Genomic DNA, 20591 nt, shown 5'->3' with positions numbered 1-20591 from the left:
AGGCTGTGTTGCTTTTATTCCTGCACACAGTGTAGACTATTGGTATGCTGTGAAAAATGTTAGGAATAACTGCTTTATGGCAGTGAAACTGTGCAATTCCTCTGCTTCACAATTGTTACTTGCCTTGCTTCTTGTCCCTTAAACTACTTATTCCTTAGGTAGAAAAGCTGCAGAATTTGTAAAAGATATATTAGTCATTTCTATGAGCTAGACACACTAATAGAAGGGAAAATACAGTTATATGAAGCTATTTCAGAGTTCACAGTGAGCAGAAGAGGGAAGAAAATCCAAATATGTGCATCTATTCCTACAGGCATGATACCAAAGAATAGAAAGAGCAGAATCTTGACAAGAGGCATTCAACCAGATCTTGTTTTGGCTGCCGCTATTCTTCCTTTCTTTAAATACGCCCAGACCAGTCCACCACTAATGCCACGTGGCCAACAAAAGAAAGAACAATGTGCATGAAGAGGGAGAAAAGCTGAGTGAAACTGGAAGGTGGTTCTTTGCCGTGAAGAAGTTCCCCAGTTCTTCAGACTGCTTGTCTTCCTCTTCCCCTTACCCTGTGTTCCACCTCCCACCTAGTTTTTCCTGCTTCTCTCACCAATTCATAAAGCTCCCATGTTAAGGACAGCTGTATATATATCATAACAGCAAACATGTACAGAGCTGATCCCCTCTCAGGCCAGATCTTGTTTACAGATTGAGGTCAGAATCTATTTGAAACTGGACTGGGTAATCCCAAATGGCCCATCTGCTCCTTGCTGCTGTTCCAGCCAGCCTTGCTTATCATCACCCACTGTCATTACCAGTGCTCTGCCCTCCTGCCTATAGGAAATCAGTTGAGTTCAGACAAGCTGGAAGTGGTTAAAATGTCTGTTTCACTGTACTTTGTACAGCCAAATCCATAAAGACTCAGATGTAGTCAGACCATCTCCAAAGTCAGCTTCTGCTTGGCTCAACACTGTATTGGGCCAGGATGTCAAACATGGCTGTAACATGTGCTTGGTTAAGGTACAGGCCAGAAAAAGCCTTTAGGAATGTCTAACGGGACCGATCTTCATTTTCCTCTTTTTGTTTTGTTTCCTTCAGATTCTTAGCATGGTGATAGATAGCCTTTGATCTTGTTATGGAGGCTGACCTGATAGGAAATGTGTTGTATGCCTTTCTTCCAAAGGCTCTGAGTTGGTTAGCAAAAATAAAAACCAACACAAAAACACAGAACACTTCCATGGGGTAGAGTGCCAAAATTAAAGTGGATTATTTCAGCAGTGTTGACTTTTTGCAGACTTTTTTTGCATGTGGGCCTTGGCAGCACTGCTGGATAAGTGCTTGGGTTTATAAGATTTCAAGGTGGACTGGGGTGTAGAACAGCCCTCTTCCAGACTTTGGTAAGTTCTAAATAGGTCTAGGATAAGTCAGATTAATGGGCTGTTGCTTTTTAGAGGCAGAGCTCTGAAGAACCTTTCCCATGTTGTTCTCAGTTGTGGAACAGAGATAGTTTTCCTATTTTTGCTGGTGGTAAAAAGTAAACAACTTCATAATGTTGCTTGTTTGCTTACTCCTAACTCTGAAGAGCATTTAATATTCATACCCATGTCCCTCCTCACCCTCCCATGGAAGTTCCTTCTCTATCTCCTTAAGACAACAGGTATCCTAGTCCCTAGTACCACTATCTTCTTTTGAGTCGAGGACAAATGTTCAGCATCTCTCCATGGGACAAAGTATCAGTGCTGTAAACATAAATGAGGGAAAAGCAGGCTAGAGGTCATGGGATTCACCAGCCAAAGAAACCTTGAGCAGGAAATCACTAACCTTCTCAATGAAGATTTTCGACCAGCTAAATCTTCTGCAAATCATGCAGTTTCCCTTGTAAATGTTTGTAGTAGTCAATGGTGCCAGTGCTGCATTCGATTTAGAATTAACATGAGCAATGTCGTTCATAAGAAGGATGTTTCTATCTTCATAGAAGAGACTGGTAGGAAGAGCCTGACACAACAGCAGATGTCTGACCATGAGCAGCAGAGCATGCACTTTAGGGGCACATTAAACTGATCTGCAAACTGGCAGAACATGAGATTTCAAAACTAAGTAGCAGCAATTTTGCATTTTAATTGGCACAATTGTAGAAAATTCTACTTGGCAAGTATCAGATATTATGTCTAACACACTAAGCTTTTGTCTACCACAGACTTCTTTTGTATTACTAAGCAATAAATAGAAATGATGTTACCTTATATAGTATAAATATCACCTTGTGAAAAAGATAAGTGATGACTGTGAAATGAAGTTGAAGCTGGCAACGATAATGCAAACAAGAGGACAGCTTAAGCATCCATGGTGATCCTACTGCATGAATAATGTGATTCTGACTAGTAATAAAATCTTTTGTTCATACATACATAAAACACCCTTGTAGTGAAATATATACACTGCTGTGTTCTCTCCCACAAAACTGCAAAAGGAAAATTAGTGCTATCCTACAAGCTGAAGCCAGAAAGCTGCAGACAGAAAGACTGAAAAGAATTCATGGATCACTCTGTGTTTTTCAAAGCTATATACCACACTGTCTTCTCTCAGAAGTATTGAATAACTGCTGTGATGGTGCATTGACCCTATCCTGAGAAACTAGCACGCTGCCAAAGTACTCTGCTCCATTTCCCAGCATTAGGTCTTACTAATTTCTTCCTTCAGACCACCGTTGTAACTCCACCAGCATGACTGATCTCTGCTTCTATTATTTTTTATGAAGTTTCTGAATTACTGCTTTAACATTCAGTACAGTTTATTCAGTTCTGCTCATTTGTTTCATATTCAGATGCTTTTCTGATATTTTATCTTCAGCCTCAAACATCACTTATTGCACCTCTTTGTACTATCTTTTGCTTTTCTGTATAAATCCCATAAAGCCAATATAGTACAATTTTTACTCCACTTATCCAAGAGTGGTAGAACTAAATCTGTTTAGAGGTAAGTTAGCACCCTCTGGTGTATCATTATTGCACTGCACATTTTCTTTAAGATAAACGAGGGTAAACTCATGACCAAAGCAATAAAAAATCAGTGAAGATGGAAACGTAGGAGATGAATATAGTGACTTTTGTGCTTACTGTCAGATGAAGGAAGCTGTTTTTGTTTTATATTTATATATATTTATATATTATTATTATTATTATTTTATATATACCTAATAACTTTATCAGCTTGTCTTTTTGAACAGTTGTCCCAGATTTCTTGTTTCATCTGAATTGGGATGCCTTGAAAGTCACTCAATGGCATTTCAGTTTGACATGTACAGTTGTTTTTCACTGTGATCCTGGGTGATGACTCCACAGTGAGATAACATACAATAGAAAATTAAACAAATTAAAGAGATTACAAATAATAACTTCTAAGGTAATAAGACAAACAAATAGAAAGCTATTGGGGGACACTTAATTATAGTGGAAGCTGGCAATTGTATTTTACTGGCCTCACTTTTTCAAGCTATTTTAGCTCATATTGAAGCAGAGAAGTATTGGAACATACTTAGAAAATTTGAATACTCATTGTATGTCTATGGTGCTGTAAAATTAAGTCTTTCAAACAGAAAATTGCTTGAAAGGTAATTTAATTTGAACTCCCACTGAAAATTTTAGTTATAAGAACATTGAGAAGGAGATAATACACAAACTGTCCCATGGTAAAAAATTAAAGCAATTATGATTTAAGAACTTCCCACTGAAAGAATTGAAATGTAAATCTGAAAATTGGTGAAGAAGCTCCTGGTCCAGGAGCAAAAATGAAAATCAGCTTTGTCCTCTCCTTACTATTTTAAACTTTCTTTTAGGTTAAGCAAAACATTTTAACCCAAAAGAAGTTGTATCACTTACTTGGCAGACTTAGTCTCAAAGATATCCTTTAGTTTTCCTATTTTTTAAATAGGGCCAAAACAAAACAAAGGAGAGGTTTTGGTTATTCAGCCACAGCAAAATTTATCCAGACACACATGGTAATGGTGGGAATTTCAATGGAAGAGCTGGTAGTCTGGGACCTTCCAGTCAGAGCATTCATTCACTATTCTGTGAGAGGAAAGGTAGTCTCTGGCATGATACATCTCTTCAAACCAGTTCTTCCATTTCATTGCATTTTTGAGAAGACAGCACTGCTACCTAAATCAAATGGTAAGCTTCTTGGAATGTTTTGTAGACACTCCTCCATTAAAAGTTCAGAAGCGCCTACTAGACTGTAATATGCCTCCAATCATACCCCTTACAGCAGTGCAAATAAAAGGTGATCTAATGAATAAGAATCCAAATTTGGATTTTGGAATCAAATGTCTATTTGATTTAATGTTTAACATTAAAATATTTTTTGGACTGGGGTTCATCTGTAGAGGCACAACTATTTAAAAACAGACCTGCTGCAGTTCACTGCATTTATAACAAGAAGAGCTCATTCAATATAAAAGCATTTTTGTCTTAGCACTTCGTTAATAAAGGTAATTTATTTTTACAGTTCTTACAATATATTTTAAGCCAACATACCTTTAAAAAGCCAGAATCTTTTGTGATCCTGCTTGAAGTTACTACAGATGTTAAATAGCAAGTTCAGCAATGCTTTACATACATTATTCATGCTGAATAATAGTAGTTTTATGCTACTTTGACATTTTATAGAAATTACAAACACTTTGATACCCAAAAACAGTGCAAGGCTTTTCAAAATGCTTATTGAACAACATAAATCACTGACTTTCCCTTATCTTTCTGCTGTTTGTCCTCCAAAACTGGTTGTTCCTAGAATTAGAATACAAACAGAAATATTTTAGTAAGTCTAAAGAAAACTTTATTCATGTAAATCATTTGGGGAAGAAGGAAAGTAAAAATGATCAAAATCATAAACTATAAGATACATTTCAAGGAGAATTTTTCCAGTATTTTATGAACCTAAGTATGCTCCATTTTATTTACATAAAATATTTATCTCTCTAGCAACATGATTAGATTTGCCAAATTGTTTAGAATTGTTATTTTACTAGAAAACAATGTGGAAATGACCAAACTTCAACCTCTTTAAATATTATTCTGGATAAAGCAAGATGCTTTGTTGCACTGAAGACTATGGATCATAAATATCAACATTTTTCACACATTACAGGTAGACTACTTTCAATTTTCAAATATAATTTTTATGTTGCATAATTTATTAATTAATCTTTTGCGTTAAATAAGTCATTCACAAGCTTATATTGTGCTGATTTTTTATTTTTATTATTATTATTTTATTTTATTTTATTTTATTTTATTTTATTTTATTTTATTTTATTTTATTTTATTTTATTTATTTTTCAGGAAAAAGTGCTACCTGTTGTTATTTTCTTAGATATACTTGCCTAAATGTTGTCTTTGTAGAATTCCAGAGATGGTGATCGGAGGTCTTGTTACAGATGACCTTGGTGATGGTAATGTAAATTGATACAGTGGAGGAGTTCTGAAATCAGTAGCAGACCATGATCCTCTCCTACTGCTTTGTGATCCAGATGGTGATCTAAGTGAACATACATTATGTGGCAGTCCTATAGGTGTGGATCTATTAATGAAAATTATTAATGGATACAATTTAAGTTTGTTTTCATAAAACAAGAGACTTCAAAACCTTTTTAATTGATATTACTTGTATTTTAATAGAATATACAGTGTATTCTTGTATTTGTCTACAGATTCTTCATCAGCTTTTTAGATAGATTTAATATTTATGCATTGTAAGAAGTAGAAGAAAACAAACTGTCTGATCCAAGAACCTGAGATGGAAAAGAAATATTCTATTTTGCATATATTTAAAATTTATGCTAAGGAGGCACATTGAGATTGATGATTGTAGACTACAAGACTATCTTTTTCTGTAACCATTTTGGATCTCTTCTATTGATTCTGATAGTTCTAAAAATAGAGATATTTTTGCTACTTAGATGAAAAATGTTGGAAGACCCATGATGCACCCAATGAAGATGTTTGGATTAATCAGAGAATAACTGTTGTCTAGATACCATATTCACATTCTTGACTTTCAGAAGAGTTATAAAGCAGAGTGCTTGTTCCACTGCCTTAGCTGAAATTAACTACCCTCTGTATAAAAGCATCATGACTTCAGATGTCCATGGGGAGAGGAACTCTGATTATCTCTGCACGCTTTTGAAGAAAGTAATTTCAAAATGCAATCTTCAAATAAAATAATCTTTTGCATAGGTGGCAGCTAGCTTAAACAGTAAGATGTAGAAAATAGCCTTTCAATGTACGGATTTATAAAGGCTAGGCAAGAGTCAAATTTTACTGTCTCAGAAGAGACTGTAACATCTTCAGAAGATTTTTTTATTACCTTGTAGATGCTACTGTACTTTGACTTGATGTTATTCCAGATGACTGAGAACTTCTGTAGGATACACTACCTGTAAGAATTACATTTTGTAAAACAGAGCCAATGTGAATTATCCTCTTTAAGTAGGATATCACTTTGGAAAACATGATTAATGCCTTAAATACATTGTTTGGGACAAACTCATGATCAGTTTATTCAAGAATGACCCTAATATAATAATAACTCTAAAAATAGTACTGGGAAAACTACTTCATTCATCATTTTTAACCATTTCCCATCTGCTGAATACAAGCTGATATGGTGAATTCTTTACACCTCAACACAATTCACGTTTTGACAGTGAATTGCTAATGCATCAATTTTAATTTTCTAATTCCCTTAAAGTGATACAATTTTTTCCATTAACAACTTTCTGTTTACATACCCATACGTCCATCTTGTGGTGGAGTTATAACTGATAATCTTGCTGGACCAGTCATTGTCTCAGGCTAAAAGAAAAATATAGTATTAATTACAGCATAATAAGTACATTCATTATGAGTGTATTTTAAGCAAGACTGTTACTGTTTTGAGGACTATAAACCTGAAGATATCTGCCACTCTCCACTCCCAGGCTTGTTCATGGCACTAAAATGCAAAATCTCAGAACTAAGTTACAGTTTTTAAACAGGCAAAGTTAACAATAATTTAAAAGCTGTCTGGTCATTGTTTGGGACAGCTGGCTCTAGGTGACCCTGCTTGAGCAGGAGTTTGGAGAAGACAAACTCTAGAGTCCCACTCCAACCTCAGCTATTCTATGATTCTGTGATATGTGGAGAACAGAATTCTAGAAAAATAGTGTTGATGCTTATGTCTTTTTGATTCTGTTTTGGGGAAGTTCTGACTTTTACTAAACGTTAACCTTAGCTGAAATGAGTACAAATTGGTCTGAACTGGATGCAGGATGGGGTGCTGAGGAGGAAGGAAGTTGGAGGAGTTGTGATCTTTCCTTTACAGTATTAACATGGTTGAAGAAATCGAAGAAGATGTGTATTTATAAATACATAGACACATATACAGAAACTTACTTTCCTCACTGGTGAAGGTACAGGATCAACCTCCATTGACTCCATTCTTACAATAAATGTCAAAAGAAGTATGATATTGCAATCAAAAATAGCACATTCTTTATAATGACTAAAATTATGTAAAATTTGACTAATAACACAAAAACAAAAAATGTAACACGTTATATATATGAGTGTGCTGGAACTGTTCCAAAGCTCACTATCAGCTGATACTGAGGTTGGTTTAGACATTTACCAATAAATTTGTTTCATATCACACTTATTTTTCACTTGTCTACACTACAAGGACATTTTGATTTATTTTATTATTTTTTTTTAATGAATAAGTCATAAATAAAGATATCTTTTAGCTTGAGTGAAATGTATGTTCAATTTATTTAACATTTAATAGGCACTGAATGCCTTGCTGGAGTTCATCCTATCTAAATAACTACAGTGTAAATATAGCTGTCTGTACGCGTCATTTATATATTCCCCTGCAGTTGAAAGGCGGAATTCTCATTGCTCACCAATCAATCTGTCTGTACAGAGCATCTCTAGAATAAGGTGCATCATGCCATCTAGTGAGTACAAAGGCAATCTATAAAACTAGCTGTTATGTACTCTAGGATAGATATCCTCAGTTCCTTTGTACTAACTCAGTTTGCAGAAACAAACACAAAATAAATTAGAAAAGATACTCATTTTAAACTCACTCAAAAAGACATTGTTTTGGGTATAACATATGACAACATTGTCATTGTTTATATTTTAAAATTAAGGATTTGCACCTACATTTCAGAAGTGGAAGGATTACTAGGTTGAAGAGAATAAGAAGAAAATCCATTCGGTCTTCTTGAAGGCACTAAAGTTATTGAAGAATTTAAGAAATTTAACATTAGAATATTGCTATGCCCACTGAAACACATTTCACAGTTAATATTTTAAGCCAATGCTTCTTACTGGAAAGTGGATTTCTGCTTGTACTGGCAAATGGCAGTTGAGTAGCTTGCTGAGGAGGTTTCATACTAAAAGTGGAAAAGAAACACAGATATAAACTGAAGGATTTATTTGATTATCTCATATTTCTAGCTGGTCAGTATCAAAGTACTTTATACATTAATAGCTGGTTTTCGCATGACACTATTTACCAGAAAGCAAAATATCTAGTACATTTGAGCAGCTATTAAGTTCATCTTTTCTATATAATGTCTACATGAGTCACTGCATACTCAGTAGTATAAATTTATGATCTTAAAAGGGGTGAGATTGTATGGAGCAACATGGCAATTTCATCAAACAACGTATTATATTTTAATATAACAAATTATGAACTGCAATTGTGCCAAAAAAACCTTCATTTCCATGTATACATTTACCCAACTTTAAAAAATCCAAATTTCAAGGGAAATGTTGGCAGCTATGTAAAACTGATACTTTTGCCAATAATTGCACAAAGGAAGAACATGTCTGCTGGGCATATGAGGAGATCCCCTAGGTCACACTGTCTTGATAGAGTTCTGTGAGAATCCAAAATTCATTTAAGAACTCTGTAGTTGTTATAACCACGGTGCTAGTTACGTGAGATGCAGAGAAGTATAAGGAGGCACTGGATAAAAATATACAAACTATGGTAATCAACCTAGCTTCCTTTATGGTGTTTTTCTTTCAGTTATATTACACCAAGGACTGTAAGAATGCATAACACGCTATTATTTGTATGTCAGAGTCAAAAGGAAATCTATACTAAAAATGAAAAATGAACACAAAGGTTAAAGTAATAAAGATAAACAGTGTTTTGCTATTAAATTGCTGTATTCATGAACTGTCTTATCAAGGCAAATTCAGGATCCTTATTCACTGATAATCATAAACATGACAAGATGGAGAAGGATTCCTTTGAAGAAGAGGAATCCATAGGGAGTAGAATATTTTAAATATACACAAAGGACTAAAAAGAAGACCAAGCCCGTCAAAGTATTTTTCAGAAGTTTTTGAAGATTTTTAGTGTAACCACTGATTTGAATTAAAAAATAAAACAATTTCTTCCTTAGAGGCCTGAATAATATGGGGAACAAAAAAAAAAAAATAAATCTGATGACAGAAATCACTTTCCATTCATTTTGCAAAAAATACTGCTCCTCCATTTCTATAACATGAAATATAACATTACCTACCATAATCTGATTACAAATGACCATTTCCTTTTTCTGCATTAAACCTCTTACCATTGTATCTGATGTAGTTGTTGTCTTGCTTTCCTCAGAGATTCTTCCAGCTTTACTCTCTGTGACATAAAAATTTAAGCAAGCTGTCTTTGTATGATATACAGTTTCATTTTTATACTGCTAGCATTCCAAACTGTTGAAAGGTTGTGTTTTTGGTTTTAATCCTGAATTACCACTGCCATTCCAGATTTACTGTTAGATACAATGGGGCAAGTCTGTAGCTGTTACATGGACACAGTTACCCAGGCAGTCTTAAAAACATAAACCACTTTTTAGCACCTACAGACTTAGTTTGATTATCATTTCTTAAGAAGCATAATTCTGGATAAATGAACACTAAGACAGTAATCTAAAACAGTTTTCTCCTACTATTCTCTTTCCCATATCTGATATATACTCACTAAGGAACTTTCAATAATTTAACAGCCCTTCCAGGTAACCAAGGAGGCCCCTGATAAGTGGAGGTTAACAAATATTATTCCAATGTACAAGAAGGGCAGGAAGGAGAATCCGGAGAATTACAGGCTTGTTAGTCTGACCTCAGTCTCATGGTACTTGGTGAAGCGGATCACCTTGTGTGCTATCAGAGGGCACATGGGAGTGATCAGAAGAAGCCAGAATGAGTTTGAAAAAAGGCAGGTCTGTCTGACTAACCTGATCTCGTTCTCTGACAAGATAATCTGCTTGCACTGTCTTAGGTTATTCTCCTAGAGAATCTGGCTGCTCATGGCTTGGCCAGATACATGAGGGGATTGAGTGCACCCTTTAAGTTTGGAGATTCTAACAGATTAGGGTAGGAGTTTTGATCTGCTTGAAGGTAGGAAAGCTTTGTAGAAGGAACTGGATAGGCTGCATAGATGGGCTGTGTTCAATTGCAGCCCCATGCAGCAGTAACGGCTGGGGGAAGAATAGCTGCCTGGAGAAAAAGGACCTGGGAATGTTGGTAGGCAGTTGAACACGAATCAGCAGTGTGCTAAGCTGGCCAAGCGCGGATGGCTTCAGAAACACTGAGGTTAGACTCTTTATTTGAGCCACTGTTGAGAATGCACTTTGAATATGATGTTCAGTATTTGGCTTCTCATTACAAGAAGGTTATGCAGTTACTCAGGCATGGGTGTTCTCCAAACTAGATGATTCTATGATTCCATGATTCTAAGATTTAATGATACTAAAGTAATAGAGCAGTTAATATGGGATTACAAGAGGAAGATACCAATTACAGTATTTCCAAAACACCAAGTCCATAATTATTTTCATTCCTGATTCAAAATGTTTTCAGTTATTGGATGTATCTATATGTAGTAAGTTTATGTGAAGAGTATTTCTGATTGTGTTATCAATATGACAAAAAATTCTCCACTGAAGAATGTTATCAGCCAGTAGTGTTCAAAGAACATTATGTCAGCTCCCTATTATGTGTATCTTTAGAGTTTTTCATTACATAATCATATATTATTTTTATGGAGCACATTGAAATTTGTTCAATAGCCTCAATGTTGCGTATGTATTTTATCCTCAATTTCCTGTGTGACTTTAATTCTCCGCTACTTCACACTATTTATATTTAAATATTTAAATTATTTAAATATTTAAATTATAAACTTATTTATAAATTATATTTAAATTATAACTTCTCTTGTAACTTATCATGCTTCTTACAATAAGTTTTAAATTCCTTTAAAACATTTCCTCCTTTATCTTTACAAGATCACACTGTTTGTGGAAGGTATTACATGTTTTAAAAGATGTGAAACTTAACAAAACATATTAAAGACAAAATCTGGATGTAGGATCAGGATTTTACTACTTATTTGTTTTCCCTAATTGAAGCTAGTTTTGATTAAGAGAGTGACCAGTACAGATATCAAGAACAATATACCTGCCTCTCTCTAAAACTTATCATTTTAAAACCAAAATGCTTTGAAGAAGTTGAACAGCCTTTTGGTTTTCAGTATTTCTGGGTTCCAGAAGAATATGAGTGTTAGACTTCCAGGAATATTAACACCAATTGCCCACAGCACATATAACACACCTGCACTCTGGTATCTCTGAAACACGAAGGGCAACAAAGAAGCTTGTATCTAGATCATGAGAGCTGTTGGTTGCATGTGACAAGGGTGATGTACTAGAAATAAAGAAGGAGGAATGGCAGAGGAAGGTGGCAGGAAAGTGCACTTGTGTGATGTAACTGAGTTTTTCTGTCATTTCACACCTCGGGAACTTACAAAGGAAGTGTTGGCCTACCAGTAAGGACTGAAAGGAGACGATGCTGATACAGAATCCTAATTATTCCAATAAATAGTGAATATATTTTCTAAAATATAGCCAGAATAATAAGGCAGATAAATATAACCAACAAAAATAAGAAAATCACAATTAGATTTACCTTTTCTCTCTGGTATGCTAGCAAATGCTTACGATTTTTTTCTTGAAATTCTGAAATCTAAAAGTAAAATTTGAGACAGTCATATCAAGCTTCAACTAATTATATTTGTCACCTCACCCAAGAATGCATATTTTTCTCTATTTTAATAAGAATTTAACATATCCCTCATATAATTGTTTAAACCTCCTTCCAAAAAAATATGCCATGTCCAAAATGTTATTCAGATATAGAAATTCTTAGAAAGATTAATTTAGTGCAACCTACCCTAGAACTGGCAGATTTACTTTGCTGAATTTGTACTTTTACACTGTTCAATAATAAGGTAGAGGAATTGGAAAGGCAGTTTACCTGTCTTGTTTCTTATTCATTAGTGCTAAGCAAATACATAAAAGTAATGGTAACATTAAAAGCAATGTGTCTTACTGGCAGCTATAACTTGCCTTGTAGAACTATCTTGTTAATTAAAAAATAATTGTTAGCCATGCTATCAGGTAAGCACTTCATGCTGTGTCCAGATGAGGATCATAAACCATGACAATTAAAAATAAAGAGATGCAATCTAAGCAGGACAAGGATTTGCTGAACAAATTACAATAGGCAGAATCTCACTAATAAATCTTTCTTCTGATGTATTAACAGTAAGTAAATTTGCAGAAAATATGCAGGGTTAGAGGCAGCCAAGAAGAAATACTCAAAGATAAACCCCTAGTGGAGTATGTAACTGAAATTGTTACTTTGATTCACAATGCAAGAGCCTAGGAGGTTTCCATTGGATACTTATCAAAAGATGAGAAGTGTCTCCTGAAGAACTGATGAAAGAAACATTTAAAAGGGAACAATCAGAATTCCTCATATTGAAATCCTAACTAATCCTAACTCTTAAAAGCTAATAAGTAGGCAAGTAAAAAAGTCAGATCATAGAATCACAGAATCTTTAGAGCTGGAAGGGAGTTTTAAAGGCCACCTAGTCCAATTCTTCTGCAACGAATAGGCAGGGATATGCATGGCATATCTGGCATCCACCACATCTCTGGGCAACCTGTTCTGATGTCTCATTACCTTCACTGTAAAAGACCTTTTAGTTACATCTAATCTTTAAGATCGAAATCATTTCCCCGTGTTCTGTCACAACTGACCCTGCTAAAGAGTCTGTCCCCTTCTTTCCTGCAGCTCTTCTTTAGATATTGAAAAGCTGCTATCAGGTCACCTCAGAGCATTCTCCAAATTTTTGGTTAAAAAACAATAGGCAGCAGCATTATTTCAGGGTCAACTTGTGTGATGATACTGTATCCTAAGTCTTCTTAACCTCTCAGAAAGGATATAGTAGCTCTGGAAACAATTCAGATAAATTAGAGGCATTTAATAGCAGCAATACAAAGAATGACTGAATAGATTATGAGTCTTCATTGCTGGAAAAGAGGTAGCTGAAGAAAGGGTATGCTAGCAGTCTAAAACTAATGAATATCACTGAGTACTGGGGAGCTGTTGCTTTTCCTCTTCCGCAGAATGCAAGAAATCTAATGATAGCAAGAAATCAGATAGCAAGATAAAATGTGCAAAAAAAGGAAATAGTCATCACATTATGTACAACTTGCAGACCTTCTATTATGTGATAGATGCAAAGTGTTCAGAAAACTACCTGATGATTACAAGAAGAAAAACTTTTGAAATCGATGGCACCATCCCTACTGTGAGAAATCCTTGTGCCATAAGCTGCTTGACAGTAGGAGCCTGTTCTTAAGACAAATCACTACATAAGAGCCTTGTTCCCACATGCTTTCCTAAGCACCTGCTCTTGTGATTCATTACTAGGTTATAAAAGGATTTGCTTGAACACAGAACAAACTTATATTATGTCCTTTGATGACAGTGGAAATTCTGACCAATTCTTGATGTTTTCCAGATTTTACACGGCCATTTATTTCCTATAAAGTTATCTCAAACTACCAAATTAACACCATAAACTTTCAAGATCACACCCCCTCATTTATTTCTATGGCACATTACAGAAGTTTGCATTCAGATGTGACTGATAATACAGACCTCTGGATTTGTTAAGTTTACAGAATAACTACTTGTCATTCTACACGGTGTGCCTGACATGACAGAAGAAGGCTTATTGTTTGCCTTCTGTCAGCCATACATTTCAGGAAGAGGATTGCTGTGGAAAAGGATTAAGCTTAATTTTGGAAAAGTTTGTGAAGTACAGCAAATCTATAATCTCCATTGTTAATTAGGAGATCTCTAAGATGAAGAGAACAGTTGATTTTCCCTTCATTAATCTTCCCTTTATTAATTTTCTACTGGATCAGTAAGCTCACTACAAGATCAAACATGTACTGGCACAAAACAAACAATGGAAGTTGCAGGTCAGTGCAGGGAGTATGCATGATTTTTACAGTATAACCTAGAGTGGCTGAAGCTGCCAATGAAATGTTCCTTAAGAGACAAATAGGAGAAGCCTCAAAGAGATGGAGAAGATGAGAAGGCAGTGGGAGCTAAAATATATTTGCTTAACCTAAAAAGTAATAGAAGTCCATGGAGCAGAAACTGAGACTGAAGGAAGGGGTCCAGTCAGACCAGAGTATGGGGTTCTTTTTGCACTTTTTAGTAATTATATTGTTCTAATTTTAATAAATCTAGCATTTGAAATCAGGGATGTTTTCTAAAGAAGCTTACTCTGCTAAAGAAAAAAGTTATAAAACAAGGCAACATTCATTTCAAATCTGTTGCCAGCCTAGGTTTTTACTGTGTAACTGCATATTACTAAAATTAATGTACATTATCTGGGCCTGTTGAAGATTCTGGAAGATTTAATTTTTCATTTCATGGCATTGAAAGTGATTTTACATCATTGAAATAATCAGAACTAGTGGTCTGCAAAGAGAGTTTGAAAGCATAAGCAAAGGACATGATAAACAATTTATGCTTTCTTAAGAACTTTAAAACTGTGAAATTAAAGAAACAAGGAGAGTAACAGTCAAACAACACAAGGCATTCATTCATGTATTTTTCCTGCTTTCAAAAAGAGAAGTAAAAGTTTCTAATTATTTTACACAATTACAAATTTTTAAGGGTGATTCACCTGTGTTATTTCTTTTGAATATTTCTTGCACAGTGTGTCTATTCCCATGAACAGTGACTGAATTTCAGGACTTGTCTAGAAAGAAAATAAAGTATAGCAAGGTTAGTACCCTTTTCTTGCAAGATCTATTATGCAAAGCATTTTATGAAGTGTTCCTTGAACTGAATAATGTAGAATGTAGATAAATAAAAAATGGACAGATCAGGAGTGGAATAACACAGAAACTGAAAACAAGCCCACTTTTATTTACTGTCTATATTAAATATCTGGAAGGCTTTGTGCTTTAGTCTAACTGCATTGCTCACATACTTATTGTAACAAAGGCAGAAAAAACTTCCAGAGGACATAAGAAAGTACAAACAAAATATATCCCCAAAACAATTACACTAACCAGTGATAAAGTTTAACATAGTACTATGTTAAAATACTACCTAGTGGCAACAATCACAGTTCAAGTTCCTTCACCTGAGAACCTTGTGTGATTTCCAGCTTTTCAAAGCGAAAAATCTAGGCTAAATAAATAAATAAAACATCTACTTTTAAACTGGGAGCAAAAACCTCAAATTGCTGCAGATTTTTATCTTTTGTTCTCCATGTTCTGATATCTGCTACAGCCATGTCCTGTATTGCAATCCAGATGAGCAAAGCTGGCATGCACACACTGTTACTCTGCAGTTACAGTTACACTGTGCATGTGGTTGCCAAATGCACTTCTGCTTACTGATAAGATGAACTTGCATTTCTCTCAACAGGGGAACTAAACAGATTTTCCTTGCTTTCCCCAGCTACCAATTTTCAAAGAACAGATGGGGGGAAATAAAAGGTATTTGAATAGATACAAAATATGGTTTAGTGGTTTGCTGTAGCTACGGTAATGGGATGACAATTGGACTAGATGATCTTGTAGGTCCTTTTCAAACTTGTGATTCTGTGATTGATTGTGATTCTGTGATTGATTCTATGATCTTCTGCTCTTTGAATTTGTTTGACATTAGCCAAAGCATTCAACAAGTGAACAGACAGAGAAAGAAAAAAGCTGGTAGATCAATAGTATAGTCTAACCTATCTAAGGCATAAGAGTAAATAATAAACTATCAAGATGAAGTTTCAGTGAAAATATATTTGAAGTCTTTAGAGGGGATGGCTCTAGAAATTTATTTGGAGTTCTAGCAAAGCAACAACTTTAGTTTGAGCCTCTGTTTGATCCTGAAAGAAATAAAAATAAGCCTTGTTGCTGATTTATGAACTCTTTTAAATGAAGGTCTGTAGAAAACATTTTATTTGTTGCATCAAGTAGTAGCAGATGTTGGCAAGATATTCTGAAATAATGAACAGTGAGATTTTATGTTATCAGAAAGCTTAATGATCCTATGGGAAAGAGCAAGAGGGTACCATAGGAGGAAAGCAAAATGCGACTGGCATGCACTGATGAAAAGATAAGAATATTTAATGTATGGATGTTGATTACATCAATATACAATTTAATGAGGAGTTTTAACACATTTACAGGACTTCCTACTCATTGGGAATGCCATAGAATCAAGCATAGAAAGGTTTCCAGGTATATTTCCACTCAGGTTCCTAAATTACAGAGCCATAAGACTTCTTTTCTATGCATTTTTAATTAACATTCTAATCATTTTATCCATTCTTAATCAAGACTAAGTAATCATCATTAATGTCTTCTTTTACAGAATATGGTAATTTGCCTCCTTTCTGTCCTCCGGAGCAATGGCAGGTTCTAATGAAACATCTAATCTTGCTGTTAGTATCACAACCACTGCATTTTTTAAATTCCTTCAGTATATTTAAATTACATTATCAAGTTGAAATGCTGCAATTTAACACAGATCTAACACAGAATTTAGCTTTGTTTAGAGAAAGGGTCTGGACAAGATGACCTCCAGAGTCCTGTAACAACCTAAATTATTCTGTAACTGAAATTGATAATAAAACTTTCATCTTAGTAAGCTGATAATGAAGGCTTATTAAAACACCTCCTTTAGAGATCCTCTGAGTTTCTTCTCTGGTTTATTTGATTGTGGTGTTCATTGTTCTTTTTAATCATATTGGCATTTGACTCTTGCTGCAGTGGTTTATGTTTTGGTAGCATTGTCCTCTTCAGGTTTCAGTTTTTATGTATCAGCTCAATTTTAAACACATATAGAGAAATCATGCTTTTCTCTAAGGTCAACTCTTTTTGGTTAGTCCCAAATTTTCCTCTAGTTCGCATGCATTATTGCCTTATAGCTTTATATGACTGCTGTTTTAACTGTATTGAATGCCTTGAGTGTTTTCTTCTACACTTCCCAGGCAGTCTCATCTCTTTGCCAGGTGTCACTCTAGGAAAATATAAATATTTTCAAAGCCCCTTTATGAAATCAGCTGAGTAGAAGATGGTTCTTGAAGATCTTCTGGTTCCATGGGAGAAATAGGAAAATTAAACATTTCTAATGATTGCTTAGGAAAGAAAACTAAAAGCTATTCATTGCCTAACGAATAACTCTCATCAATAGTCTGTATTATTTAATAATCACAGGGCCATGAGGAAAACAAGCTTAAGACAAAAATGAGGAGTAAAAGACCAATACACTCAAAAGCACGGATGGGCCAGATGCAAATTTTCTTGAGTCCATGACACAGATTAATTCATTACAGCCCACTTTCTTTGATGTGCAAGTATTTTCCATGTTTTGACAGATCACTGATGTTACAAAGTAGCCAGTCACATTTCTTGAAAATGCCTGATTTACAGCGTGATAGAATCAGAGGACCTAAAAAGTCTACATAGACTTTTCTTTGAATATCTGTAAAACTAAAAGTAGTATAGTGCAAAAGAATTCAAGGCTACCAGGCTACCATCAATAGATATTCATGTCACAGTTGGCAAACAGAAGGGAGTATTTTGTAATGCAAATAATTTAGCTGTTAAACAAACCAAGGATTAATGTGATATAATAGTTCTAAAGCTCCATTTACCTCTTTTGAAAGGAATACTGTACGACAAGGAGTTCTGCAGATCAAACATTCATCTTTTTTGCCTGTAAGGTAAAGACACACTTAAAATATACATCAAATGGAATAGATATTGTATACAATTTTAATATAATTTGTTGCCTAAACCTGTATTTTGAACTTTCAGAAGGAATGTGAAGGCTATATAAGAAATTCAAATAAACAAGAATAATGACTTCGAGTCTGAAACACTGTACACACAATTGCATGTGAATGTCATCAGGTCTTAATCCTGCAAATAAGTATTCATGTAAATGATTTTATGAATATCATTAGTGTCACTGAATGCAGGTGACTTTTAGTCCCTTTGATTTAAATAGGACTACTTGCCTGGTTTAATTAAGTGCATGCATAAGTGCACCAATGAATTAGAACCAACCAGATATATGACTGTTCAGCTTCAGGTTTAGTCTTGCTCTCTAGATAAAATATATGAAACCTTAACTTCAAAGAATTAGTAATTTCTCCATGTTCTTTTCTGTGAAAAAATTAATCACCTTTTAAATCCCTTTCTAAAACTTTATTACTTTTTAAATGTCTCTTTGATTATTTGCAAATGTATTAGCAACTACCTCTAGTAAATGCATATGACTGCAATAAATCTGATAATTTTATTAGATGCTCTCTGTCTAAGAGTTCTAAAGATCAATGTCCTTAAGCATCTCTAAAGAGGATAACATTTCATTATCATTACTATTGAGTTCACGAAAAATAAATAGTATCTCAGAGACTTTTTTTTGCTAAATTATAATAACAACAGAAAGAGAACCCATGATGCATGTTCTATCAGCCAGTGTTATATTTATATCCTCTCTCCTCTACAGCAACAATGCAGAATCTTCTAGGCAAAGACTTGTTTTTAATTATGAAACAAAAATGTATCACATTATCTGCTACACTTACTAAAAGTAAGGCATCTATTAAGACCTCAAAGGGAAAAAACATTAATGTTTGTCTGCTGTTTTTTTCTTTTGAAAAAAGGAGCTTCTCTATTCCCTTGTAACTTTTCCAGAGATCCTCATGGGAGAACATCACAGGATTCCCAGAATATGTCTCAGAAAATGAGTGTAACACATAAGAGTTTCAAACCATCACCTACAATTCCCCTGACTCTCCTGAAATTTATGTAGCATTTCACTGATAATATTCTGGTTTAAATTGTTCTCAGACTAGTAGCAAAATCTATCCTGGAATACCAGTCCTTTGCTTTTCAAACTGTTCTCTCACTAATGAAGAAGCATGACCTTACCAAAATAAGACAGAGGAAATTCTTATTTTGTCATTATTATTATTATTATTTATTTTATTTTGTTTTTCTACTGCAAGCATGGATCATAAGCATCTGGGCTCAGTTTTTGTTTAGGTGCCTAAGGCTTGTTCTCAAAGTCCAGCCATATTCATATGGAGGCCTTCACAGGCTGCTTTTGCAAATTAAAGTTAATCAGTGGCAACAATTGTAAAGGTTTATCAATTACAGGAGGTCAACAAAATGAAAGACCTTTGTTTTTTTTCCACAGTGAGTGGGCAATGCTTATAGGGAAGGTAAATGTGTGTGCACCAGCACTGCCTGCCTGGAGCAGAAGGCCAGGCCTGTGGCAGCCATTACCTTTTTGGAGGCAGAGCTCACAGATGACATGGCCACAGCTGGTGAAGATAAACCGTGGAGAGGACTTACGGGGCTCACAGAAGCAGGAGTTGCAAAATACTCGAATGGCCATGGGGTGGAGAGGCAGGAGAGGCCGGAGGGAGCCTGAAGGTGAGGCAGGCACCCACCCTGCTGCATGCGGCCTACAGGCCTGCCTCTGTCACATCTGCCTGTCTCGAGCCCTGAGCTGGGAGATGACTTTAACCCTTCTCCACCCTCTGTGGAGAGCAGGGGGAAGAAGGATTTAACCCTCACTCCAAAAATAATGGGGTCTTTACAGCCACTTGCCACCAAACCTGAGAGGGTGCCCACCCTGTCTGTGAGGCTTCTTCTTTCCACAGGTGACAGAGCCTCAGTGGGGCTCTGTGTGGGAGCTTCGCCATGAGCGCTCCTCACAGACAGCATAGGAACCTTAAAAAGTCTGCTGAGTGAGTTCTGACATGGTGCTTCCCCTTGGTTTAAAAGCATTTAAAGTTGCATTTTAAGTGAGATGATTTATACTTAGTGTTGGGGTGTATTTAGGAGCCTTACACTAAATATCAGCCAAAGTCTGACCCTGTTGTTAAGCTTTCTTCTTCAAATTCACATACCATATAGCTGTAGTTTGTGTTTCTTCTTTCCCAAAACCAAACATTTTATTACAAGATATATTGTAAATGGGCACTCTATAGAACCAATTTTAATTACACATATTTGTCATTTCAAGTCACAGTTTCTGAGATATGGGAAATTTTAAATATAGGACACATGTCAGAGAGTAGATTTATAAGATTTTATAAAGATTTTATTATAAGATTTTATTTTAATTGTTTTTTTCTTTAGAGAATTG

At 35.1% G+C, this 20591-nt stretch overlaps 1 protein-coding gene across 1 annotated transcript; it reads right to left on the bottom strand.

Annotated features, from left to right (window-relative positions):
- Positions 1–4467: 4467 nt before the first annotated feature.
- Positions 4468–20423, bottom strand: RNF212 (ring finger protein 212). Its single transcript, XM_015862916.3, has 12 exons — positions 19724–20423; positions 18082–18143; positions 15103–15177; positions 12018–12074; positions 9632–9690; positions 8367–8431; positions 8199–8268; positions 7425–7470; positions 6782–6845; positions 6358–6427; positions 5375–5571; positions 4468–4778 (listed from the first exon to the last, which is right to left on the bottom strand). Exons 1-12 carry the CDS (start codon positions 19833–19835, stop codon positions 4741–4743), a joined length of 915 nt encoding a protein of 304 aa, XP_015718402.2. The 5' UTR covers positions 19836–20423; the 3' UTR covers positions 4468–4740.
- Positions 20424–20591: the final 168 nt, after the last annotated feature.

The sequence above is a fragment of the Coturnix japonica genome, chromosome 4 (genome assembly GCF_054131305.1).
Source record: "Coturnix japonica strain WE chromosome 4, WE-NBRP24, whole genome shotgun sequence".
Classification (NCBI taxonomy): Eukaryota; Metazoa; Chordata; class Aves; order Galliformes; family Phasianidae; genus Coturnix; species Coturnix japonica.
This window is presented reverse-complemented; position numbering and strand designations above follow the sequence as displayed.